A 27,581-nucleotide genomic window follows, 5' to 3' on the forward strand; every position below is an offset into this window, starting at 1 on the left:
TCCCTGGAAGGCTAAAGAAGACATCAGAAACATGGAGAACAAGATCAGGGAAGAAAGAGAAAAGAAGTGGTTGTACAAAAGAGTTTTGAGAAATACACTGGATAGGTCATGCTTCTGCTTGACTTCCATAGCCAAGTTTGCTACAGTGCTCGCTCCACATATCCCCAGATTTTCTTGTCTAAACCTACTTGAGAGTGCAATTTGTTTCTTGGAATGATTGCATGTATTCATTACCTTTTATTATTGAAAGTTCATTTCTATTTGCAAAGTAGGTTTAAGCATAAGCCTTACCAGGATTTGGCGTCTTATATGACAGAAATGTCACCCATCTCAGGAGATTCAAGAAAATTCCTCTTCTGTGACATCTATGGAAGAATCAAAATGTGGTTTACATTGAATGTCTGCAACTTTTTAATTTGCTAGTATGTACAGCAAATTATCCCCTAATTTCTCATTTACTATTTACTATTAAATACTGTGATTTCGTTCTTTATAGTGACAACTCAATACCTTCCTAGGGAAAGATTACATTGGGTGAAAGAAGTGGTTGACTTTCTTGATGTGTGAAATTCAATTGCAGGCATAGTATTTTCTCTTATTAGAAGAATCCTAGAAAGGACCTCTGAAAGTTCCGTGCAATGGGGAAATTGTCCATCTCCATGAATGTATAAGGAAATTTCATTATAGAAAGCGTTGTAGAAATAAATGGATCAGGTTAAGTAAATACATTTGAAACATTTCCCCCCCTCAATAGAGAGTGCCCAACTTCATCTTCTCCTGGAGGTGCTCAACACTTCCTCCAGGAGCCTCTGAATGAAACACTCCACCCAAAGAAAGACAGAGACCTTGATGTCTATAGTGATTCTCACAGCAAGATTTCTTTCCCAACAATTTGCTACTTTGATTCTATTTGACTCCTGATATCTACTTAACTGTGTAATATTTTTTATGTCAGCTTTCCTCATTTCTAGCTCACTACTGTAAAATGCTTCCCTTTAAAATATTTATTAATTTAAAAGAGCTGCAATGGAAAGGCATGGTTGAGCCTCACACTAGTGCATCAATAATGTCACCCCAAAATAAAGAAGAATTTGTTTGACTGTGGTAAATACTTGCCACATCTGGGGTGTCTTCAAAACATGACTAATTTGAAGAATGAAAGTGAGTACTGTTTATTTTTACACTGGAGAAAATGGGTACAGATTAAAAATTCTTAAGTATTCAGAATATAAGATTTTCCAGATTCAGGTACTATGATTTTATTTACACTTCATTGGACATGGAAGTGCGGTAGGCACCTCTTGGGCTACCCATGTAGTGTGCATTTCCTGTACAGATATCTATCCATATTCTTGGAAAATCCTGTGCCAGACCCCTCCCTATGTATGTGTGTGAGATAGGAGGGGTCCTATCTTTTCTGAGCAAAACTAGAATTTCTGGTGGACTGAAGTAGAAACAGAGTCAGAACCATATCGGCAAGCAATTCAGAGCGGGGATTTACAGTTCTTGGTTAGAATCTATCAGTGTTTTAAACTGAAAGATTGTGTAATGATCATATGAATGTAGACTTAGGCAAGGTACTTTGTGGAAGAAAAAAAGAATGAAGAGACCTTAAGAGGAAGGCAGATTGATGATCACATCTGCTTAGAGAAGATGGAGATATGGATTGGTTGGGTTTCTAAGGGCTTCTGCTGCTGTATTTCATGATGGGCTGGGGACCATGATTTAATTGAATATTCTTAAAATGACATTTTTTTGCTTAATGGCTGAAGTTGTTTCTTTTGCTTTACCCCACTATTTCCAGATCAGGGTATACATTAGTGTAAGAAATTCTTTCTTTATATCTCCTATGAATGCAAATAAAGTTGACAAAGCACTGGTTGCTGCAATGAATTTTAATTTAATCTTAATTGTAATATAAGGAAAGTAAAATTACTTAATAAGAGTAAATACATTTTAATTTCCTTATGGAATTTCAACACCAATTAAAATATGCCTCATTTTTGAATTGATACATAATTAGCCTTCCTAGAAGAAATGCTACTGGAAATGTTCTGGTTTTTCCATCTTGCTTCAGAGTTTAACAGATATTGACCTCCAATGAACAAAAAATTAATTATTAATTATTATTAATGGGATAAGAAGGCAATTAACATGTTGTCTCTGCTTCTTTGCCCCTTATTTGTCCAACTTAAATTTCACCCATTTAAGTTTTATTAAACCCCTTTCAGCTTGTGCACATTGCTAACTTTCAAGGAGCTGCAGTACAAAATTCGAAAAGAGGCCAGGTTCTCAAGATTTAAGCAAGAGAGAATGGGTTGGGGCACTTGCTCAAATTATATGAGAAGAGTGAAAAGTGCACTAAGGAAAATACACGTGCTTTATAAAACAGATCATCAGCAGTAGAGGAACAAAGGAAAAACCTGAACCCAGACATGGGCCCAAGGGAGAAAATTGTGGGTTTTTTGTTTTGTTTTGTTTTATTTTTTTAGGTAGAAACAGGCCCCATAAATACAGAAATTCATGGACATTTGAGTTTCTTATATAAAAAGGCATATTATTTGCAGTAACACATCCTCCAGTATGCTGACAACTCTGTATTACTTATTTTCTGAGTCAGCCTTCCCATTGCTAGGACAAAATGCCTTCTGTCTGTAATTTAAAGGAGAAAAGGTTTATTTTGACACAAGGTTTCAGAGGTTTCAGACTATTACTCGTAAAAGAAATAAAAGGAGAGAGAAAGAAAAATTCGAAGCAAGGACAGGCTTTAAGATAAAGACCCGAGAGGGGCCCTAGGCTCCAAAGTGCCAAAAGCAGCTCTCTCTTACAGGGTAAGCTCACAGTGGTGGCGATCCTATGCCATGTGTGTTATTTGTTTTTCTTTTAAGACAAAAAATGCTAATGTATGAGTTTTATTTTCTAAACTAAAACATCAGTATTTTGATTTAATTGCAGTCTTGGTACTTTATCTAAGTGGGTTTTGGTCACTCATCTCTAAAAGCTTTGCCATCACTGGTAAGGTGTTAAAGGGAGCAAGAGCCTGCTATTCTCCAGATTAGATTTTGAGCTTGTGGTAACTGGTTCATCTTGTGTTTGTGTAAGGTTTCCTGTTCAAGAGGCAGAACGCCCCCTGATCTGGAATGTTTTGTGCAGTAAACAAATTTAATGGGCTTCATAATTACAGGCCACAGAAAAATGTGGGTAAGGGTCTCAGTGAGTGGGAAAATTTCCACTGGCTTTTCCCTCCGGTTTGCTGGCTCCATTGCAGAAACATCACTGGGAAGAAAGCTGCTCAACTTATGGCACCTGGGAAGCAGAGAGCAGAGGAAGAGCACTAGGGAGGAAGGGGACAGAAACTAGAGTTAGTCCCCAAGGTCATGCCCTCATGACCCGCCAGACATATTCAGAAGTGTCCTTTACTAACCAGGTGTGGATCAAGGCACCCAAGTTGACACAAAAGTTTAACCATCACATATATAATACAAGATGAATGCTATGTTTTACTGCATTATTTAGGATATAATGACAAGAACAAATGTCTATACATAGTAAAGACAGTTCTTTTTTTCTAGTATTTTCTACGTAGAGTTTGTTGACTGTGAATTCAGAACCTATGGTTACAGAAGGCATACTACACAGCATTCTCATTCGTGTAGGATTTTGTTTTGTTATATTTAGACAGGATATCAATATGATTTAATATTGACTTTTAAAAGTCACAAACATTTAGTATTTAATGATTATTTCTACTTTTTGGAATCTATATAGTAATTCAACTGGAATGACTTGCAAATTTTGGAAATGAACCTACATAAAAGAAGGCTAGTATACCAGTGTCTATAGCCCAGCTGAAATTCTTTTCTTATACTACAGTTGTAAACCTTACTCTGTACTTTAACTAGCCTGCTCATGCCACAAAAGAGCACCAAAGAGTGAAAGCTAAGGTCAAATATTGCTGCTTTGGTAAAATCAGATGGGTATTAGAACTCAAAAGTTAAAAGTTTTATATATCATTCTGATGCTCCTAATGCTGACATAAAATTTGGTTAACAAAACAAGAAGTCTCATCAATATTCATGAAGTCATATTTTCTAATATATAGAGAAACATTTATATGCTAAATTTTAGGGTGCTATATTTCTTTTAAATATTCAACAGGCTGCAGCTAATCAATCATTTCTAACACTTTTTAAATATATTCTAAATGAGTCTTTGTGGTATAATATTGAAGAACTGGGCCAACCTGGATTTTTAAATATGTGTTTTCAAAAAGGATGTAGCATCAGCCAGAATTCAACCAGAGAAGTAGAATCAGTCAGAGACACATGTTAAAAGATTTATTGCAAGGAATTGGCTTACATGATTGTGGGTTCTGGCTAGAAAATTTTGAAATTTTTGATTAGGATATATAGAAGAAAGCAGGCTGGAATTCTTGACCGTGGGGAAAAGATGCCGTCTACAGGCAGTTTCCAACTCTTCAGGGAACTCTCAGGTCTGCTTTTAATGCTATACAATTTATTGAATCAGGCCCATCCCAGCCTAAAATAAACTGATACAGACTTTATGTCTACAAAATACCTGCACCTAGATTAGCGCTGAATGGAATGACTGGCGACTGAAGCCTAGCAAGTTTAACACACCCCAAAACCATCACAGATGTTGAGACAGAAGACCAACCCACAGAGTGAATCTCAGGGCTCATTCCATGCTACTTAGTGATGAGCCAAATATGCTTAACTCCTTTTGCCAAATCAAAGAGGTCAAGTGAAAAGACAAACTTTTATTTACTTATCAATAGAATTTATCAGAAATGTATGAAATTTGTGTGGTAGGGAGAACATTCTCAAATTGCATAATCTGCACTTTGAAAATAAATACCTCTGCTTTGCCTTGTTGGAGTTGAAAAATTCTCTTTTTATCTCAGCATTAATCTAACAGCAGGTGCCCATTATCCTGCACAAATGGTCTGTTTCCCTGACATTATCTCTAAATGATAATCCAGGGTGGACCTGAGAATGAGTTCTAAACTGCCGCTTCTCTCTCTGAGTTTCAGAGACCCTGGAAATTTTATTGGAGGTTGTCAGTGGGGATCAATGAAAGCATTTTCTATTACATCACATTTAAGCACAGAAAAATACGATGGAAGAATAAACTAACTCATGATAAATCACATGTGCTAAGGCTTAGTCTGAATTTAAAATGGTGGTTTTCCAATAAACTTATCATGGCTTAGTGTTTTATTGGTCAAGAGGGGATATTATACTTTATATACAAAAAGGATGGCATTTCTTCCTTCTGATAATAAATTCTACCTATTTCAGATATTCATGTAGCCAAATGATGTGAATTTTGTAAGTCAGGTCACCACATAAAGATGAAAACAAACTGGTGTTTGTTGTTACTTTCTGAAATCTGGCTGGCTGAGAGTTGAAATGTGAGCCTGGTCACTCTGCACTTTCTCAGCTTTTTCTTTATGTATAATTTTTCTATTGAGTTAAGCCATAAACTAGTATGATAGAACACTTGTAATATTTTAATACTTATCCTCATTGATGACTTGGCAAATCTATACAATCTCTAATTTCTTAGTTTAGAAAAGATATTTGTTACATCGTCCAAATATTTGTGTCTCTGTATGGCTAGAGGTAGCATCAGATTTCTTTTTTGTTTGTATTTGTTTTCTTCTTTTCACTCTATAATGCAACTACAACCTAATTCAAAAAGAGTATTAGCTATATCAAGTACTAATTATTTGCCATTTGTCACACTGGGAACTTTACAGTTAATCTCTTATTTTACTAACATCCTTATACTTCCATTTTATCAATGCCTTAAGGACGTTAAGTGTCTAGCTTAAAATCACACAGCTTCCATCTTTTGAGCTGGTATTCAGCTCATATCTGTTAGTTTCTAAATATAATTTTTCTTTATTATCTCATCTATCAACTTGAGTAGTTATTTGACAATATAAAAATGTGGATTCCAAGGGCTTGGTGATTTTTAAAGTATGAAATCTCAAGTCATCCTTTTTAGGTAGACAACTATCTTTACAAACTGAATCCATATGGTTTTTGGAGAAATATCAAGAATAGAATTGGGCCGGGAATTTAGCTCAGTAGTTCTGCTGCCTGTCTCACAAGCACAAGGTCCTGAGTTCAATCTCTGGTACCAAAAAAAAAATAGAGTCACGGTGAACCACTTATTTCTGATTTTGTGTTTTGAGATGTGCAATAATTGGGGATTGATACAAAGAATTTCACTTAAATGAAATAAAATTCACTTTTGTAATATTCATGTATTTAAAATGAAATAGAACCTATGGAAGCTTATTGCACACTATGAGAAACTGTGGCACTGTCTTTTCCATCAAAAGATATAAACAAGTGTGGCTCCATCTTAGAGTATAGTCTGCTTTAGGTGGCCCCACTCCTCATACTGAAATTGGGGGAAACGCCTAAATTTTGGAAATACAGCTGCAGATCAAAGATAGCTTATCAATAGCCAAAGACTTTCTGTTCCCTACATCTTCTCCCTTCCCATTCCTTTTCCTCCTCAGCAATCCTTCATATCCTCTCCTCACACCACTTAAACTAGCCAACCATGATAGATTGTAAGCCTTTGAATTTAGCCAATGAATTTAAAGAACTGCTTTCCATGCATTAGGGCTTAAAAATCTCTCTGCCCTTCTGCTTGCTGCCTCAGCTCTGATTGCACTCATGCCCTTCTGCAGACTTTGCCTTGTTGAGTCCTCTTGCTTGCTGTCTGAGTGCATGCTTTCTGGCACAGACATTTTGAGTCTAGGGGCTTATTTCTAATAACAATTAAGATCATAGGGCAAATGTTTAGTCTATTTTGTAGGACTAGCTGATTTAAAGCACATTAGAAGAACCATTAACATACAAATAATTGCTGTGCCCCTTTGAAATAGGTCTACTTATTATTCATTAAGGCTAATGATCAAAGAATACTGCTTGTATAATGATTTGTTAACATTGTTCAAACTTCTATATTTACTTAAAAGTAAGGTTAATACCTGAACTCTTTAAAATATTATATGAGTACTGTACTTTGATTTCAGAACTAATCGTGATTGCTCCCAACTGTTTCTAATCAGTGAAGTTTTTCTACATATAAAATATGCTTATGTAGTGTTTTCTTATTTTCGTCCTTCACAGAAATCTTATTAACATGCCTAGGCAGAAAATATTGGACTGCATTCAGAGATGATGCTGAATATTATGATCAATTTTGCCTAGTAATAACTGCATTTATGCTTATAAGAACTCAACCACAATGTGATCCATGGTTATTATTTTTGGATATTATTGTTACCTTCATGAAAGCAAGGGCCATGAAACGTGGAAAATCCAAAGTGGAACAGTTTATACTCATCACAAAAGTCTACATTAAAATGTAAAATATTTAATTGACACATAAAACCCTCTAAGCTCAGCCCAGGTTTTCATAATTTGTTTCTAAATCCCACCCTCTTGCCCTATCAAAACAGGTTCACATCCTATCACATGGTAGAGAAAAGGGCAGAGACGTATTCTTATAAGTTAGGTAACATTTGTTCCCAGAAAGCATATTCTCCCAGGTGTGGTGGCACATGCATATAATCCCAGCACTTGGGAGGTTAAGGCAGGAGAATCACTACGAATTCAAGGCCAGCTTGGACTACATAATGCGTTCAAGACCAGCCTGAGCTACATAGCAAGACCCTGTCTCAAAAAAACAAACAAAAAAAGCGCATTGGTCAAGGAAGCCTACCTTAGTCACACAGGCATGATTTGAAATCTTTATCATGGCCAGGTACACACAAAAATTATATAGGTGCTATATACTCTGAACAGATGAAAATCATTTTGAGACAGTGAAACAGGAATTAGCCCACTAGGAAACTCTTAAGAAAATACAAGACTAATAGTACTTCTCCATACAAGCTGTCAGGAAGCTGAAACAGAGCCTCATGTAAAAATATGGAAAGAAAAATTTTAATCAAAGTATATTTAATGACCTGTAAGCATAGAGGCCAGAATAACTACACAGCTGTATATTATTTTTTTGTGATAGATTATACTTTCTTTTCCATTCCAATCCATACTTGTATGTGGATGCTTCCCACCATACATAGGTGTTCATTATACTTCTGTGTTCTGTGCGACATTTGGTCTATAGTAATACCATGCTTTGAGCTGCCCAACAGTGAAATGGAAGAGAAATTGCTATCATGTATTGTAGCTTCGATAGTTTGTGCTGCTACTGTCATTGAAAAGCTTAACCTCCTTTCCTAAGTGAATAGCACTGAGCTTATTACTGCTAATTTTTCTCAACATCTATTAAGTATCCCTACAGTGGATTTGTTTTTGGCATAAGAGCTTAGGCTGTTAAAGGAATTTTAGCTCAGAGAAAATAGCTATCATGAGCCATAGAAAAGGTGGATGAGTGTGTAAGTAGAAACTTCTCAGCTATCCAGTTGTCTTTGAAATATCCAGAGTACCTGTATGTAAGTGCAAACCATTTTGATTGAAGTCTATGAAATAGTAAAACAATATTTTAGTCAGTGAAATGATTTTTGCTTTTTAGGAGATAACACATTAATTGATTTTCTACCATTCAGAATTCTGTTACCAGTGCTGCCAGTCATCATATATCTTGAATGATATATATTCTTGAGTGACTGCAACATTTCTTTCTTCCCTTTCTGGTGAGATATATCTACAGGGGTCAGGGGTATATACTGTGAAAGGGAAAAGGGGGAACTCTAGGCTCACAAAAATGTTTATATCTTGATTGCAGTGGGGGATTATGTGTTGTATATATTTATCAAAACTCACTGTACTATAGTTACACTTATAATGGATATTTTTTATTTCATGAAATTATATTAGTTTCTTAGTGCTAATAACACAGCAGAAAATTATTTGCTCATGGTTCTGGAGGCTGGCAATCTGAAATCAAGGTGTCAGAAAGACCTTGCTCCCTCTAAAGAAGAATCTTTTCTTGCCTCTCCCAGTTTCTGGTGTTCCTTAAGGTTTCTTGATTTGAGGCAGCATAACTCCATTCTGCCTCTGTCTTCACATGGTCTTTCCCTCTCCCTATCTGTCTCCACATTTTCATCTTCTTAAAAGAACACGTCAGTGGGCTATGCTCCCCCTCCCCATATTACCTACTAGAACTGCAGAGATCTTATTTCTAGATTGGGTCATATTCTGAGATGCTGGGTAGACATGAATTTTTGGTGACATGGTTTTTGGACACTATTTAGCCAAGGAGAGCAAATTATCTCATCAAATCCAGTTAAGAGTAAGTGAAAAAAAACTTACTGTTAATACTTTTAGAAAAGTCAATACATATTTTCCAGACAAATACCCAGAACTATAGATACAACCATGTGTAGGAACTAATTCCATAATCAGGAAACGTTCCTTGAAAGATAGAAGTGGCAATTCTTACAGGAAAATCACATTTGCATTCCTGAAATGCTAACTAAATTGCTCAATTAAGAGCAATACTTAAGTTTAGTTACTAACAAAAATCATATCTAATAATAGCCACAAGGTTACTGAGAGCATGGTGGCTTATTTGATTCAAATAGCCCTGTTTACTGCTTGTGAATGGCCATCCTGACCAGAACCCAGCACTCTGTTCACATCCTAGTCTTCACTGCGCATATAGTCAGAGTACTGAGAAGCTTCAAAGCCTTTGCTTTGTCTGAGGAGCAGCAGGGAGTCGAGGCTGAGGGAAGGTCAAGTAGGGGCATAGCAATACAGTTAGTAGTGAATTTCATAGAGCCCTCAGGTTCCCCACTCTGCTTCATGGCACTGGCCGAGTCTTGTCCCTCTCCACATCTATGTGACCTTATACAGAAGCTCTGCCCCAGTAATTTGGCACATGTCCACTTCACAGAAGGCACCAGCCAGAGCACAGTTGTTCAATTCCCACAATGTGAGTTACTTGTGTGATGGGCTTAGAGGGGTCAGTAAAACTAAGGAGGAGTCAGCACTGTGAGGGGGGTGGTGGAAGCAGTTTTCATTGCTTCCTTTTGCTTAAGTAGGAGTTTAGATGCAGATTTTGTCTGTATCCTAACATAGGAGAATGGGAAAAAGTAAATACTTTAAAAATATAAAGTGGTGTATTGACAACAACAAAAATTCCAGTGATGTCTATAATATTTTATAGCTCGGAAATTACTTTGTATTTTTTAAAGAGATCTTTGCAATAACCCAAGGAAGTTAGTGAGGATTATTGGCTACAGTGTGGGAAGAAAGGAGGTGGGCTAAGTGGCATACTGAAGGTAGTGAATGAGCTATTTGGGACTCAAATTGAGTGTTTCCTGCATGGCTATTGCTACTATTCTTACCAAGACTATAGCTACACCTCTACTGCCTGCTGTGTTGCCTTAAACAGAGGACATACACAAGAAACTGTTAAGTGAATACATGAATTGTCAGCAATATTAACAGTATTTCTTTCTTTAAAACAGCATTCTGAAGCAGAAACTCTTGAGATAATCAAAGCTTTATTCATGTAGAGACAATACCCATTAGAAATTTAGCAAATAGTTTTCAAATGAATAAATAGATATTTCTGAAGTACACATCATTCAGGAAAATAAATTCAAAGGCTTAAGAGTAGGTAAATAATGCTACTTCATGTATGTTCCCCTACTCTCCCATTAAGTGATACCAAGAAACAGCCTTGAAAATATGCCAAATTGGCAAATACTGGCATTCTTTTTCTTTCCTCATATGTGTACGGGAAATGCTATGTTTAACGCATATTTCATCTTGTAGGGCCCAATTTATGTACATGTAAAGTAAAGACAAATTTGACTAAGTTTGGACCCAAACCCAGTAAATAGACTTTCTGTAATTTCAGCACAGTACGTGTCTCAAGTGATCAAGCATTCTAGAAAAATAATAGATAATCAATACTTTCTAAATTTCTTATGGGATTCTAATGTGTGAAACTACTCATGGGGCTGGAACTGTAAGTCAGAGTTTGGGGGAGTAATCTACAAGCAGTGATTGGAAAATATTGAGATTAAACTTTACTGGCACTGACTATTCAAATATTGAGAAGAATCCGTGGATAGAAAGCATCAATACATTTTTTTGTACTTTAGTGATAAAAGTATCCTATTTTTGAGTGAGATTTTGGAGGTTTTCAACATGCTAAGCATATTAGTTTTACATTATTGCATCACAATACTTGAGGTAGTTATAAAGAGTAGAAGCTTATTGTGGCTCACAATTCTAGAGGTTTCATGCCAAGATCTGGCAATCCCATTGCTTTAAGTGTCTGCAAAAGGTAGCACATTACAATAGGAGTACACACAGAGAACTGCTTACATAATGAGCCAGGAAATGGAGAGATCAGGAAATAAGTGTCCCACAGCCTCCTTCATGGGCATGTCTCTCAAGACCTAAGAACTTTCCATTACCTGCAGTTCTCAAATTTTTACCATCTCCCAGTAGCTCCGCTCTGGAGACCAAGGTTTTTAATACATGGCCCTTTGGGGGAGCACTCAGTCAAACTATGGTACTGGAAAATGGCAATGCCTAAAACAGGAGATGATACTAGATAAAGAAAAAGACTATTTAGGAAACATTTCCCTGGATATTTAAGATTCTTCAGTTAGTAAGGTGATGAACAAAATATTCTAACTATAAACATTTTTCTGAAGTTTTTATATTACATGTTTGGTTCCATACATTTACATATAATTTAATTTTTTATTTAGCTTTATATCTTTATAATATAAATTGCACTCACACATAGAATGCTGATGTAGACATTGTTGATTGTTGTTTCTAGAACACTTTCTTCTCATAAGGTGCTTCCCTAATTTTACATCCACACTCTTTCTTTTTCCTCCTTCCTCTCTGCCCCATACTTGACCCTGCTCCAACTATGTTGTCTTGGTTGTAGCTGTCAAGTACAAGGTCTCCTATTTAGGTACAAATATGGCCACATAGAATAGATTGGACTAATAATTACTCTCTATACCTGGTCACAGTGCTTGATCCACATAAGACTCATGGCCCATGGTATATGAGTAAGAGCTTTCTCTGGGATTTTATTAACTAGAGCTGGTACAAACTGTGAGGGTACAGTATTACACTAGCTGTGCACATAGTCCAATCTCATCAGAGTAGTTAGTCTCAAGCACTTTTTGTACCAGTGTCCCTGGTTTGAATTTTCTAGTGTTACTGGAAGTTGATTATGCAAACAAATAAAATTTGCATCATTGTAAAAGTTTGGCTTTGACTTCCTGAAGCTAAAAGAGATTCCATTAGACTGCAAGAAACATTAGAGTTCAAACAAAATCTCTTTGGACATTCCATAAGATTAACAGATTTTAAGTTCACTTCCTTCCATTTTATCCTTAAATATAACATTTGAAGATTAGGGGTTTTAATTTTTTTACCTTTACATTTTAGATAAAAACTTTTTAGCATAATTCTTCACTAAAGTTCAGTATTTGTCAAGAGAAGAAAGAGCGAATCTGAAAATATTTAAAAAGTATGTAATAAGCATTCTGTCCTGAGCACCTTCATAGATTGCAAACTCAAAAACAGTGACCAAGTAGGTTTCCTTTTCACTGTTTATATAGTAAAAAAACTAATGTTCAGACATTCTGTTTTCAGTGGCTTAATTTCTGAGGATCATTTGTGGCTCAAAGTAACTTCTAAAACATTATCTCTAATTTACTCTTTCATCTATAATTAACAATAAAATACCTGTGTAAGCTAGAAAGAGAGGAAATTTACATAATTGAGGCATTCTGCATATCCATAAATTTATGCTTTATATCTGTAGTATAGTCTTTATTACCATTCTATAAATAATATTTATCTACATTTAATTAAACAGTTCTGTTAAAAATGTGTAGAAAGTATTGGAATGAGATATTCTCCTATAGGAGATATTTTGAGATGATTTCTAGAATACTTTGTCTTTATTCTACATGATTTCACTATAACACTTGAAGAAAAACATTAATTGATACTTATCTTTCCTAAATATGTGAAAATTAATATTCCTCCAGTCTCTGGTTTGCCTCCCTATGTGCAAGATGAAGTTCAAGAACAAGGAAGAGACTGAATAATTAGTAATTTCAAAAAAAGAACATAATAAAGGACAACAATAATATAAATTGCTATTTGCATAATAATATTCAGGAACAATCTTATTGACTGATTTCTTTCTTCAAAAGTAACAACTTCTGAGAAAAATACTCTGATATACTTAACATTTTGAATGCAATTATAGGTAAAGAAACTGCAGAAATAAAACGTGCTCTTTTTGGGTTGTTATCTAAACACATAATTTTGGAATCCAATACATCCTTTGAGATTGAAAAAGTCATTAAGAAACCATTTATCTACAAGAAATATCAGCAAGAAAGCATTGAATCCAGATGGTTATAAAGATTTTATTTTAGGAAATATTCAGTGATAAAGTATATCCAATTTTAAATGAGAGTTGCAAAGAGGCAGTAAAGCTATTTCATCTTAATTTAGTAAACATTTCCTTCTTGAAATTGAAGCAAAACCTCCAAGATATAAATTTCCAAAATGCTCATTTCATAATTTAACATGAATCTAGTAAACTTTACAAGAAATAAAGGATTGTTTTACAAATTTTTTAATGCTATGGAGAATTATGCAGGATAAGACGCTATGGTCCTTTCTCCTTCCCTTTGCATTGAATGTGTGTATTCAAGAATAAAATATATCTACTTGAAATATAAAGATGACATGAATAATACCAATTATTTCATGGAAGGTATATAAAAAAGCCTCTCTCTTTCCATTCTTTCTCCTCCTCCAATGAAGCACAATTGTACTAACCATATGACTATTCCTTGGATAAGCCAAATTTTTTACATTAGCATAGATTTTTTTGCTGGAATCATCTATGTTCCCAATATTTATATGAGTGATTCCTTTGTTTCCTATGGTTTCAATTTAAATGTTACTAGTATAAAAATGTCTTTCCCAATCTAGATTATGTGACTACATTTTCCATTGATAAGAGTAAATAATATCTGCAGATGGAATATTTCTATATCATAATTTTAATGTATAGAAGTCATTATAATTATGATTATTATACTGACCTGTTCCTCTGTTATCTCTACCAGTAAATTATAAAGGCAGGGATCTGTCACGCTTACTATTGTTTTTCAGTGTCAGTTTAGTCACTGATACATAGTAAGTATATACAGATGCTTGTGCATTAGAGGGTAAAACATTCATGTTCAATGGCTCCTTATTACTATCATAATTGAATTAAATATTTTGGGTTACCATTATAAAATCACCATTGGTCTGGCAAATATACTACCCATTTTGTTCTACAAAGAGTATATTTCTTTAAAAACACTGTGAAGTATGTACTAGTTTTAATACATAATTTATAAATTCTAACCTTTGTGTCATTTTGCCCATGTAATTTCTTTTATCTGAATTGCCTTTTCTGTCTTTAAAGATTTTATCTTATTTATTATTTAAAGCTCATCCCAAATACTACCTTCCCTATGAGACTTTTATGAACTATAATTTGTACTCTAACATAATTTTGTTTTTACCTGTCTAAAGGCATCTGACTTTAATTTGACCTACATTTGTGTGTGTATTCATATATGCATACATATACATATATTATATATGGCATAAATGTATAAAATATGAGGGTTTATCCTTTAGTTCATTGATACCTTTAGAATTATGCCTTACCAGTGAATAAAAGGAATTAAATATATAGTAGTTATATATAATTTTAAAAAGAAACATTTTACAATGAAATCATCCTCTTTACATCTGCTCTCTTTATCTGTATAAATGCTGACAATTATTCCTATAAAATTAAATATAAGGCAGAATTTTACTAAATTCCCGTGTGTATTTTAAAAAGTATATGGAAAGATTCATAAGGATCAAGAGAAAGATTGAGTACACAGACAGAATTCATTGAGGCTTTTGCTAAGAACCAGAAATTAAGGCTTTGTATACATTGTCTAATTTAAATTTAAGTCTACAACCTCCCCATAAAGTTAATCCTATAGTTAATTGTTTGAAATATCTTATTTTAGGAGGAAAAAGGAATAATTCATGACAAATGAGTCACATTTGCAAATTTCAGATTCAACCTTTGTTAGGAGAGCTCCATGTCAAAGAACAATTTGAGCTTGAATAAAAAGAAAAGCAAAGTAGCTCAGGAAACCTACCACTGACTCAAAAAAAGTACAGGAATTAAATCCTTAAGAAATATTAAGAAGGTGAAAAATAGTTCCACTAAGGGGTATTTTGTCAAACTTACATAGAGAGTCAGAGTAGATATTAACAAAGACAGGGAAATTAAAGGACTGTCATTAATTTATAAAGAAGAATGTTAATTAAAACTTGAAAGGAATCTTGGAGAAATTACTTCTGTTATTTATTTCGAGAAATCTTTTGAACTGCTAATGAGAGCATTTGGATTATCTCAAGAATAACTACCTTAGTATTTATTATATCAAATTATGAATTCCTGAAGTTAAAGATAGTGAGGGAGATTAGTTGCAAATGGAAGAAAAATTGTATAATATGAAAAAATAAATTAGTAAATACAAAATATTAAGCTCTGACTTAGGAAAACAAACCAAGGACAAAATAGGCATTTTCAAAATATCTACGATTAAACAATTATGATGCCTTCTATAAAACTGTCCTTTACGAAATCCATCCCTATTGCCCATAAAAATATCTATGGATTTTAAAAATGTTTTAAAAGACAAAGGAGGAGGAAAAAGAGAAGAAATCATTGCTAAAAAGCAGGCTCATTGTGCAGAATCCAGAAAGGTTTTCGTTGTTAAAGTTTGAGAAAGCACAATAGATGGGCCATCCTTGCCAGAGTGCTAGTGATCTTGTGCAAAATCTTCCTTGGTTCACAAGTGCAAAGTTTCTTCCAAGCAAAAATTGAGGCTTCCTTCAAAATCATCGGGCACACAGCAGCGTTATTCTTCTTCCGTCTCCAGACTCCCTCTGCCACTGCATTCATGCAGTCATTGTGAACAGCCAGAACAGTACTGGCCCGAAAGACTAAGTAGGGAACCATGATGTTGGGAGCATTTCTCTTCTTTACAGTGTTGTAAGTAAAGAAAGAAAAAAGGTGAGATCTGGCCTTTTTGTGTTTTTCAGTTTTTCTGCTTCTCACATATCTGTGAATCAGAAAGCAAGGGAGAGCATGGGAAGACACCCCCATCCACTCAATAGGGGAACACTGGATGAAAGCTGGGGAGAGGTCAGAAACTTGGCTGAGATCTGTGCTCAGTTGGCGGTACTCAGAAGAGAATCAGGCAGCACAAAGATTGGTACAAGGAGGCTGAGTACAACTCAGATGCACCGGGGCTTAGCACACATTGATTCAAATAGATTTCCCTTCACTGGAGAATAAGTCAGTAGATTACAAGTTACTTCAAACTAAAGATAATAAGGTCATAAGACCTGGCTGGCTTATATAGGAGATTATTTTACATAGCCTGAAAGAGGTTATTTCCTAGAAAATGACCTGGTATTTTTTATACCTACAAAGATAATATCAACTCCATGAAATAAAATTAGAATATAATATAGAAATAACAAGAGGGGAGAAAAATTCAATGATTAAATGAACAAGATGTGGAAGAAAAGGAAGAGTGGCAAGGACATTAAAATTAGAATAGAGGAATTAAAATCATTATAGGAGGCAATAAAAGACAGATTTAACTTTACAAAAAGTAGAAGCAGTATTGCACATGGCCAATCTGAGAGGTTGTGAAGATACTTAAAGAGTAATCCATGAGGAAAAGTCTAGGAAGAGATAAAATAGGAAAGAGATCAGAGAGAATTTTTAAGGATTATAGATAAACATCTCAAACATGTAAAAATAAATGATATAAATAAGCATCAATGAAAAACATTTCAATGGAAGACAGATAATGACAATCTTTTTGGGTTGACTATTAATATATTCTACTCCCTGTTAATTACAGGATAGTGCATAGGATGTTAGTATTTTATTCTTCAACAACCCTCAAATTCTTTCCATAAAAATATCTGCAACAGAGAGTGATACATATCTCTCAACTTTATTCTGTCTAGACCGAGACCAGAAGTCCCTTTAATTTTTCTTCAAATAACTAGTTCCCCCTGGAGATAATCATCACTGACAACCATTTGTGAGTGATGATTACATATGTATGGTAGTGTAATATATGTCTGAGATATAACAGCCTGATTTATGCATTCCTTCTTTTTCTTGTAAATTAATCTTCTTTAATGTTTGCCATTACATATTAAATGTTAGGAGTCAGAATAAATATTAATATTTACAAAAGATGGCTGGATAATTCCCTTGAGACTTATGAAAATTATAAAATATAAATAATACAAAACTGACCATTTTAACCATTTAAAATGTACAGTTCAGTAGTAGCAAGTGCATTTACATTTTTGTGCTACCATCACCAACATCCATGTCCAGAACTCTTTTCATCTTCCAAAAGAAAAACTGTGTACCAATTAAGCAACTGTACCATTCTTGCTCCTGCCCCTGGAGACCACCATTTTACTTTCTGACTCTATGAATTTGGCTATGTACCTCCTATAAGTAGAAGCATACAGTATTTGTTTTTAGACTCACATCTTATAAAACATAATGTCTTCAAGTTTTATCCATATTGTAACATGTGATAACTTTTTCTTAAGTTTTTCAGGCTAAATAATATTCCATTGTATTGGCAGGGAATGGTGGCACATGCTTGTAATCTGAGCACTTGGGAAACTGAGGCAGGAAGACCACTGTGAGTTCAAGGCCAGTCTGGGCTACATAGTGAGATCCTGTCTCAGAAAAAACCAAAAATTCACTATATAAATGTACTGCATTTTGTTTATATATTCTGTTTGTGGACATTTGGCTATTGCAAGTGATGCTTCTTTGAACATAGGTGTCCAAATATCTTTTTGCGTCTCTGCCTTGAATTCTTTTGGACATATACCCAGAAGTGGAATTGCATGATCACATGATAATCTATGCTTAATTTTTTAGAAACTGCCATATTGTTTTCCACAGTGATTATACCAGTTAACACTTCCAACAACAGTGAACTGATTTCCAATTTCACCACATTCTTGGAGATATTTAATACATTCTTTTATATGGAATGCTAATGGGTTGAAGAAAATGGGAAGCACTGCATAACCCTTGCAACAAGAACCTATTTTGATCTCAAAGCAAGAACTTATTGACTCTTTCTCTGGTAGCCCAAAAGAATTATGAAATTTTGGTTAATATATGACATTCTTATAAAAATAGATTACATGTCCAACTGAATCTTTCAATACTCATAGCTACATACTGCTCAACACATATATGTCTTTTTGTTTCTCTGTTGACCCTATGAGATTGACATATCTGGAGGATGGAAAGAGTATTTCGATGATGGAGTGTTGGTGATTTGAAATAGGTGTAAAGATAGAAGACTGCTGTCTTGAATGAATGCTCCAGAAAAAAAAAAAAAAACTACCATAGGGTGTGTTATTTTTCATCAGTTGTCCCCAGATGAAATCACTAGGTGGGAAGGAAGCAGGATGCAAAGGGAATGAGATGAGACATACAAGGGCCCTACTCTCCTCTCTCCTCCTCCTACCAAGATGGCTGGAGCAGGCTTGGCTTTGCTGGAGGCAGCCCCTCCCCTCCCTCTCAGTTCCCTTCACTCCCCGCCCCCTGCCCCTTGGAGTGGGACATCTTGCCTCAGTGTCCTCCCTGGTTATTTAGTGGCCCACTGTCCTCCAGGCCACTCTGACATGAGTGCAGCTCCACTGTCAGCTAGGGTGCCCCTCATCTGTTCCCAATACTTCAGCGGCTGCCACTTCTTTGGAAAGGGGGGTGGCACCTTAAAGTGGCTAAGATCAGGGAGGGAGGGATCTGGACCCGTTATTAACATCCCCAACCTTCCAAATCCCAATTAGCTGCAATGAGAACAGTTAGCTTTCTGGAAGATTATTTGGTTTCAATCTGGTAATTTTCCGCAAGACATGACAGCTATCACTCAAACAGCTCACTTCACTTCACTGCTCACTGAATCACCATGTGGCAACTGTGCTGGTGTCCTGGAGTTGTGTACACACTTGGACCCATCACAGGCCTGTACTTGGACCAATCAGCAGTCTTGCATGTGAAGCAATGTGGGCCTGCACTTGGACCAATAACAGACTTCCAGCTGCTAAATAAGCAGCACTTCCCACATGCTTCTTAGGTTAGTCTAGGTGGACCTCCTCCAGTGTATTGACCACCTTGTGCAGCAGCACAGGTCCTGTTAAAATAGACTTTCATCGATGGTCCTGTAACTTGCTTTTGATTTATTTTTTGGTAGTACTTATCCTGAGAAGTGTGGACAAAGCTGTTGTCTGAAAAGAAAGAGCAATGAACACTAGATGCTGTTATCCCTAAAGAGCTACAGAGATCAACAGCCAATGAAGATCAGCACCTGCCAAAAGGATCCTATGAAATCTGGCACAAGCTGACACTGGCCAGTGATAGCTGGTGGCTGCAGTGACCAGCAGCCAGCTGTGTCAACTGTTGGCATCAGGCATTATCCAGTGTCATCTGGTGACATCAGGACTGCTAGAAGAGGCAGACTTTGCCAATTCATGATTTCCATCTGAATTGAGCAAAATAACTCAACTCATTGGCAGCAGGGTGGTAAGCCAAGCAAGAGTACTCTGTCACAGCTGCAAGATTGTGTAGCAATATCTCCACAGAGTCCCTTTGGTTCAGTCCAATGGGGAAACTCGGAAGATGAGACAGGCCACTTGTCAGAGTTGTCTCTATTAGGAGCAGAGGGGCTGGGCTATTTATCTGCTCTTAATCAGGAAGGACCAGCCTTTTCCAGTTCTACTGTGAAGGCATGCAAAGCAAGTTTTGGAAGCAGTTCTGAGGCAGTTCTCCAATAAAAGGATATGGGTATTGATTGCTGGGATTGAAAGCATAGAAGGACTGGACAGGAAATGGAAAAGGATCCAAAGGGATACAGCAGAGCACTGACAGCCACTAACATGGATGCTAATAAAAGACAACATGTCTCCTCAGGATAAGTGCAGACTGGCTGGGACTGGTGCTGGTCAGCTGCATATACTTTCAGCCATTTATAAATAAGATGGAGAGAGAACTTTGTATCAAAACTTTATTTATTAAACAAAAAATGCACCATTGGAATAACATTTCTATAAAAAATGAATATGAGACTGTTCTACAGTAATTACAAAACCCCTTTTTCTTCATGTAGTAGTATACAAGATCATGTGTAGAAACAGTCATTGTTTTAAACTGTAACCAAGTTTCCTTTCTCATAGAACAAGATTTACACTTAAATATTGCAATCACTAGTCTAATTTGGTTAACAATGCTAGTCTGACAATTTAAAGAAACTCTTTGTAGGCCCAAAATACCTTTTATTTTAAAAAAGGTGTTTTGCAACAACAAAAAATTTCTTTTTCCACTAAGGCTAGTTAAAGCTGTAGTATACCCATTTCTACCAAGTACACTTATCACTACCACACTAACAATTTGTTTGAATTGCAAAGCCCTTTAGAGAATGAATAGCACTGATCTGCAAAATGCTATCAGAATTATTTTAGGTTTGGTGTTAACATGTTTGAACAGCCCTAGAAAGGGAGAAGGCATTGATGATGGAACTTCAGTGAAGGCTTTGCCTGGACATATCCTCTCACTCAGCAATGGGCGGTTCACCTCCAAAGCAGTCCCTCTGACATATGGAACACTGCAGCTTTAACAGCCAAACCTAGAATCCAACCAGATCTCCCTTTTTATCATAAATTATCCAAAAAGAAGCCACTCTAAATAATAAATTAAATATTACTTATAAAAAGTACACCCCATACCCACCCACCCTTCCCCCAAACCAGCTGACAACTCACAAAGTTCAGAATTGCCAGGTTAACCCTACAATAAAAAAACAGCATTTCTCCTCCTCTCCAACATTTCTTTCTTGCATCTGAAAATACACGTTCAGCACACAGTGAGATCCCTCGGCCCATGTCTCTGTGTCTATGACATCTTGTACAGTTTGGCTGTTGCTCTCCTATCAACGAAAAATTATAGGATGGCAATATATAAAGGCTCTTTAGTAAGAGCAAGAGAAAAAAATGTCCTTCAGAGTGCAACTGGAAGTCTGCTATGTATGTTGTCCAATAGTGGCAAAGGAAAGGCCAGAGCGGCAGTATACTCTTTTGCTGATATGAGCATGATATTTGGTCTCCTATCTAACCTCACTAACTGGAAATACTTAGGAATTTTCTCTCAGAATCAATTCCTTTTGGAAGTAGGTATTTTGATAGCAAGGTATATTGCAGCCTGGGGACATATATCTTTCCATAGGGTGGGATATCATATAGTACACCTCTTTATGGTTTTCTAAGGTAGCCAATTGAATTTAGAACACCAGACTCAAGTGGGAAGCTTTTCTGTAGAAAATTAAATGATTTCTGAAAGTCACTAACTGCAAATTAAGAGTAAAATGTCGCTTGAATGTGATTTTTTTTTTTTAAAGAGAGTAGTAGACTGGGGGATATGACTGCTTCTGTTCCTTTACAGTATTTTGGGCTCTGCATTGTGTATGTGATGAAAAGCAGGACAGGACATTAACATTAGTCCTTCAGGACAGCCACAGTTGTAGGAAGTTGGCTGGATGAGGAAGGCAAAGCATCTCTTTCACAAGTCTATTTGAAAGTTCAGATGGTTTTGTTTCTTTAAATATGCTTAAAACTTGGGAAATGTTTATTTTCCTTTATTTCATTGCCTAGAAGTGGACATTGCAAAACCATAAGAAGACTAGATCTGGGATACACTTTTATCTAAAATGGTAACTTCTTTAGAGGTTCCTTTACATTGGAATTAGAGTCCAGCTGCCATGTTTGACACACTCCATTCTATTTGGAGATGATCTAAAAGTGTTCATAGCAAGCAGAAGGATCTAATGGTGGATAAGTTTCAAAAACCATCTTCAAGCACAGACTCTGATGGCTTTTAGAAAGACCTATACTTAAGAGAGTCTTTATTGGGCATAAGTGTTAAAGTTTACAGTTTCAGAATGTTGCCTGACCCTACTCTAATACCGTGTGCTCTCCATTTGTAGCTGTTACCAGGGCAGGGACTGAATATACTCATTTTCAACAATCCTAATTTAAAGAAACTAATGTTATATCCAACCTCTAAAATAATACCTCAGTAAATTCAATCCTTGTATCTTTGGCTCAGTGTTTTTTTCAGGTTGTTTAACTGAGTATGTATTTTAGAAGGCCCAAATGTAATTATATTACTTAAATATTTTAGATGCTTATAGGTCTGTTGTACAAACAAGCTTTGGCTGGCTTACTGAATGTGAGTTACTAAGATGTAGTGAACTTTTAGCTAGAGCAACATACAAATATTTAGTACATATTTTTGAGCTATCTTCATTTTTTTGGTTTTTTTTTTTTTGAGACAGGGTCTCACTATGTAGTTCAGGCTGGTCTTTACTATCTGGCCCAGGCTGGCCTCGAACTCCTAGTAATCCTCCTGCCTCAGCCTCCTGAGTCCTGGGCTTAGAGGCATGTGCCACTATGTCTGGCTAAGAAATAACTTTGAAATATAATACTTGGCACCTAAAGCTTTTATGTTTTGTTTTGAGATACAGCCTTGAGATATAATTCAGGCTAGACTTGACCACAATAAGTAGCCCAGGTTGGCCTTGAACTTATGGTCTCAGCTTCCAAGGGCTAGGATTACATGTGTACCACAGTTTTGTGAGTTTAATAAGTGCAGGATTTTATGGAGGGATGAAAATAGCTTTCTTATCAGAATGAAATACAGAGGAAAATATCAAACTTTTTCAAAAGGAGGCTCCTGTCTGATAGTTGAGCTTACTGTCAGAAAGGTCTTACCATGCCCCGCCAAGTCTCATTTTCTTCTTTCTTGGGAAGAAATGAGTCCTGGGGTCAGAGCTCCTGGTTGGCTATCAAGCTTTGCCCAATGGGAGTGAGAGAGATTTATGAGCGTAAAGAACCCTGCATGCCATGAACTAGACTGAGAACGACACAGAGGCGCTCTCAGGGAGTTCACAGACACATCCTTGTCAAGAGATCAGGAGACCAGAAAATTAAAAAGTTACCTGAAAACTTGGGCAGGGTAATTGTACACCTGTGAGCCATTTGAAGGAGTAAGGAGCAGAGTTATATAGAAGTTGCGGTGAATTTGTTGCATGTTAAAATCACCAGGTAAATGACATGAAAGTCTCCTGAGGATATTTAAATGAGCCCTATTTTATATTCAAGGTATGGCAATGGGACTTCTTAGCATTGCCCATTGCTAAAAGAAACCACTGTATTTAATGAAGAAGTTTTAAGAGCATGTAATGGAACTATAACTCTCATTGTAGACATGTAGCAAACTTTTAATGGGTTTTAAAAAGAAAGTCTCACTTCCTAAAATAGTTGGCTTTGACTAGAGGGGTCCCTAGTTTTGTGAATATGCTATTTCTTTTGATTCTACTGAACAGACTGACCCTGCAACTTTTTCCATGAAATCTGAGATTTGTAGACCATTCCTAATGGAGTACCAGCATGACCCCAAGGGTGTCAAATGCCTTCAGAGAATATTCCTTGTTCGTGAATATTTTTGTGAATATTTTGGTAGGCCTCTGTAGGGACTTGAAAGTTAGGCTAGCCTAGTGAACATTTTCTGTTTTGAACAAATGAATTATTGATACTGAAATATCTGATACCATGTTAGAAATACCTCATTTCAGGTCAGTAGAAGGTTGTCTACCTAATTGCCCTGATATTGAACAAGAGGAATCTGCCCATCGAATAACATCACATAGCTGTTGGGAAGGACTTCCAGAAAACCTTAGTAAATTGAACAAGCACTCTTGTTGAAGGAACAATTTTCCAAATGGACCAGACTTTCTAATGAACCATTTGAACAAGCCCTCTCTTTGACATCAGATTTCCTTCCAGACATAAAACTGTAAAAAAATAATCTGAATTATTACTTCTGTTACAGTGCCATTTTGCTCAAAATATTTCATTCAGGGATTCATATATAATTACCCACCTAATAAAAGGAGCTATTAGGTTGTAAAGATCCTATCCTTCCCATGCTATTTTAAAATTATGACCTACTCAAGCTTGAAATCAAAGGCAGAGCTGAAAGGAATAATTCAGCTGAAATGCTCTCATTGGGTTTTCAAGTCACCTAACTGATAAATATGCAAACTACCTCCCTTTTGGCGACTTGGCTGCATAAACAGGGATTAACTCCAAATGCAGCTGAAAATTCAGAAACTAAAAGAGTGAACACAAAATGTTCTTAATTTCAGCTAGGTACAAGCTTTACATAATATGGCAATAGAAGTTTAAAATTCTAGCCCACAGTTTAAGACTATGTAAAGTACCCACTGGATTTACCATATGTCAGAAGTGTCAAGTGGGATCCACTTCTCTGCTCCCCAAATCTGGCACAGGCATGGGATGGATGCAAAGTTGCCTTGGCAACAAGACCTGGTGGTTAACATTTGTCAGTGTTGCCTGGCATAATTCAGGATGCTGCAGGTGGAAGTGGCATCACCCAAGAGAAAGTACTCTTGAAAAGTGCCTCTTATGATCCTTCCCCTCTTTAGGGGCTGCTTTCAGGAGGAAGTCTTCCACTTCCACAAGGGGACACAAGAGACACTGGCCAGAAATCCATGTGATATGTGGAACTGGCCAATTTTCCTTTGGCTAGTTGCCAAGGAGAAATCAGGGAGGGATAGGATGGAGGGGCAGGAGAAAGTCTCCCAGCCAGACTCCTGAAGATGCCTCGGTGAAGCTTTGAAATATCATCACAGTGCATATGGCATAAAAGCCTCCCAAATTGAAAAGTGTCCTATTACAAGCTTAAGCACATAATTACTGTGTGTCTGAGAAGATCGCATATTGTATGCTCTTTCTAGAAATATGCTGCTGCTGGCAGGATGGCACCCTTTGCAGATTTTTATGTTCCTATACTTCAGACATAAATGTTAACCAAGGGTGGATTTACCCTTGTTAAAATCGGTGAAGTTCACCACCACCTGCTAATATCTGCCACTTGTGCAAGATGAATGATTAAATTAAAACATAAGTATTTGCTGTCTTTTGTTTATTTATTTACTTTTGTGCTGTGCGGGCAAACATCCAATCTTTTGGTGCTATGGAGTGAGAGAATTTCCATGGGTGCTTTGCACTTTAAAGTGGAAAACAAAATAGTAAGCTTGCAATGATTTGCCATGGCATGGTACAGGCTTAAAGAATGCACTTGTATTTAGTAAGACTAGACCTTCACATAAAACGACAGGCCTTGATGAAAGAAAACATCGGCATTAGTTACAACAGTGTGGTCTCTGCAGGCACAAAGACCCAGGGCTATTCTAGCAGCTTCAGCTTTGACTTTGCAGGAAAGATGTATCTTGCTTCCGTTTAGCGACCTCATAGTTTCCATTTATGATTCCTGATGCCTATGAAGGAAGGGATGTGTACTCCTTCTGAACTGCTTCAGGATCTTCCTTCACTGTATGATCCTAATGATGACCTGTACATCGGTTAGAGTTCTTGGACACAGTCGTGCTGTTTATGGGTGACTGGTGTGCTGCAAAGCTCCCAGAAAATTCGCTTCATAAATTCAGCAATGTACATTAAAACGCCGAGCCCGTGATGGCATTAAGTTGCTTCATTAGCCCTTCCAAACTTGCCATTTGTTCACTCAAATCATCCTGTTCATACACCTATGGAAAGAATCAGAGTGCAAAGAGTTAGTGCTAAATAAAGATATGTTCCTTTCATGAAGGCAGGGGCCATGTCTAGTGGGGTCACTCAATATTCTCAAGTCCCAGTGGCCTGTGACAAGGGCTGTCCTTACAGTAAATTCACTGAAAGAAGATGCTAGTAAGAAAGGAGGTAGTGATGAATGATTCTGTCTTGTTCCAGGACTCCATCCCTGTTACGAAGAAAAATGTTTCATGTCAAAAGAATCCTGTTTTAAATCAAATTCTACCAAATGACTAGCTCTGTGGTCTTGAGCAAGTTAGTGAACTTCTCTGGTGCATAGTTTTCCTCACCTATAAAGTGATCATAGTGATCCCTCTTTCATAGGTAATCCTGAGCCTCATTGAGACATATTTTGTGCCTATTACGGTATTTGGCATGTAGTTTATGTTCCATACATTAGCTCCTTTTTCTTTTGATAAGGCTACCTTTGAAGATATGAGCAAAATTTACATCACTGGACATTTTTATCCTTTTTAATATGTCATAGGTATAGTTTTAGTTTTGTGTAGGAACTTGATAAGCTTTGCCTTGACCAAGAAGTACTCTGAGAATTACGACTTTAGTCTGTGTGTGGAAAGAAAGTTCATGCTCCAAGGCAGATAGATTGTCCATAATGCAAAGAGACTTACAATATGATTTAAATGGTGGATAAAATGAAGTTAAATGGTAGAAATCTTAGTGAATATATTATCTCTAGTTGTAATTCACTGTGAGTCATTAGTATATAATTAGAAGTAACAAGATTCTCAGTTATCACAGATCCCCTACTTACTGTATAAAACAGACATAAGAGTTTGTATTTTTAAAAAATCCCATATAAGTTTTGGTCAACTACGTGGAGAAACATGGGGCAAAGAGCACCGAGGTGGTGTGTTCATTTGAATTTGTTTTGTTTTTTATATACTTGGTTTTTGACTTAGTCTCATTATCTCTAAATGGGAATAGCAAGCTTGGCTCAGTGAGTCTCTGGGAGGAGACAATAAATTAATGCTGTCCAATGGTGGTGTTCAATAAATGTTAGCTTATTCTTTTCCACTTGTTGACATATAGTTTGTTTTGAGAAATACAGAAATGGTATTTTTAATTATCCTTAGCTAGCCCATTTAATTGATTAAATTATTGAGCCAATGCAACCTGAGCTATGATTTCTGTTCTGCATAGGTCAAGAATTTCACTGGGTACCATGGTCAGAGATGTACAAATAATCCTCTCAATAAGTTCCCTTGTTCCCAAAAGAGCACTGATAGAATCTGCACAAGGGGATAGGCACAGAGTCACTCCAGCCAGTGAAGAAAATGCTCACAACACAGTACTAATGCATGAGCTCTGTAATGGAATCTGAGCATGTAAGTAAATGATTTGGCCATACAGTATACAGTGCTTAACAGGACTGAAAGTAACCAGTTTGGTTTAACAAGCTATTATACAGCATGCATATAATATGCCTATATGGATATATGAAGGAAAGTGGAGTGAGGTGATTGCCTGGTCAATCATTTTCAAAACACAGTATGCATTATACAGTACAGCCATCGCTGGCCACATATAACTCTTGGATTCCTAAAATGTGGCTAGTTTAAACTGAAGTATGTTTTTCTTATAAACATGAGAATTCAAACATTTAGTATAAAAAATGTAAATTATCTTCTTGACAACTTTTAACACTTACTGTTGAAATTTTGTAGTATTTTAGAAATATTAGATTGA

General features: G+C 36.3%; 1 protein-coding gene and 1 long non-coding RNA gene across 10 annotated transcripts in view; one reads left to right on the forward strand and one right to left on the reverse strand.

The window, feature by feature from the left end:
* The window catches only part of LOC110344028 (uncharacterized), a 529,159-nt gene that overhangs the window by 497,795 nt on the left and 3,783 nt on the right, over positions 1 to 27,581 (forward strand). The window lies entirely within an intron of this gene.
* The window catches only part of Dcc (DCC netrin 1 receptor), a 1,202,110-nt gene continuing 1,194,726 nt past the window's right edge, over positions 20,198 to 27,581 (reverse strand). For 5 of the 8 annotated variants that reach the window (XM_004855172.3, XM_021236637.2, XM_004855171.3 and 2 more), the window contains exon 29: positions 20,199 to 25,831. In XM_004855172.3, the coding sequence (XP_004855229.1) occupies positions 25,742 to 25,831 (90 nt within the window). In that variant the 3' untranslated portion in view covers positions 20,199 to 25,741. Of the gene's footprint in view, positions 25,832 to 27,581 lie in introns of all 8 variants that reach the window. The other 3 variants (XM_004855173.3, XM_021236635.2, XM_021236638.2) reach the window with 1 other exon arrangement.

The sequence above is a fragment of the Heterocephalus glaber genome, unplaced genomic scaffold (assembly GCF_053883595.1).
Source record: "Heterocephalus glaber isolate CG9 unplaced genomic scaffold, H.glaber_assembly_v1.0 deba00000331, whole genome shotgun sequence".
In the NCBI taxonomy this organism is placed as follows: domain Eukaryota; kingdom Metazoa; phylum Chordata; class Mammalia; order Rodentia; family Bathyergidae; genus Heterocephalus; species Heterocephalus glaber.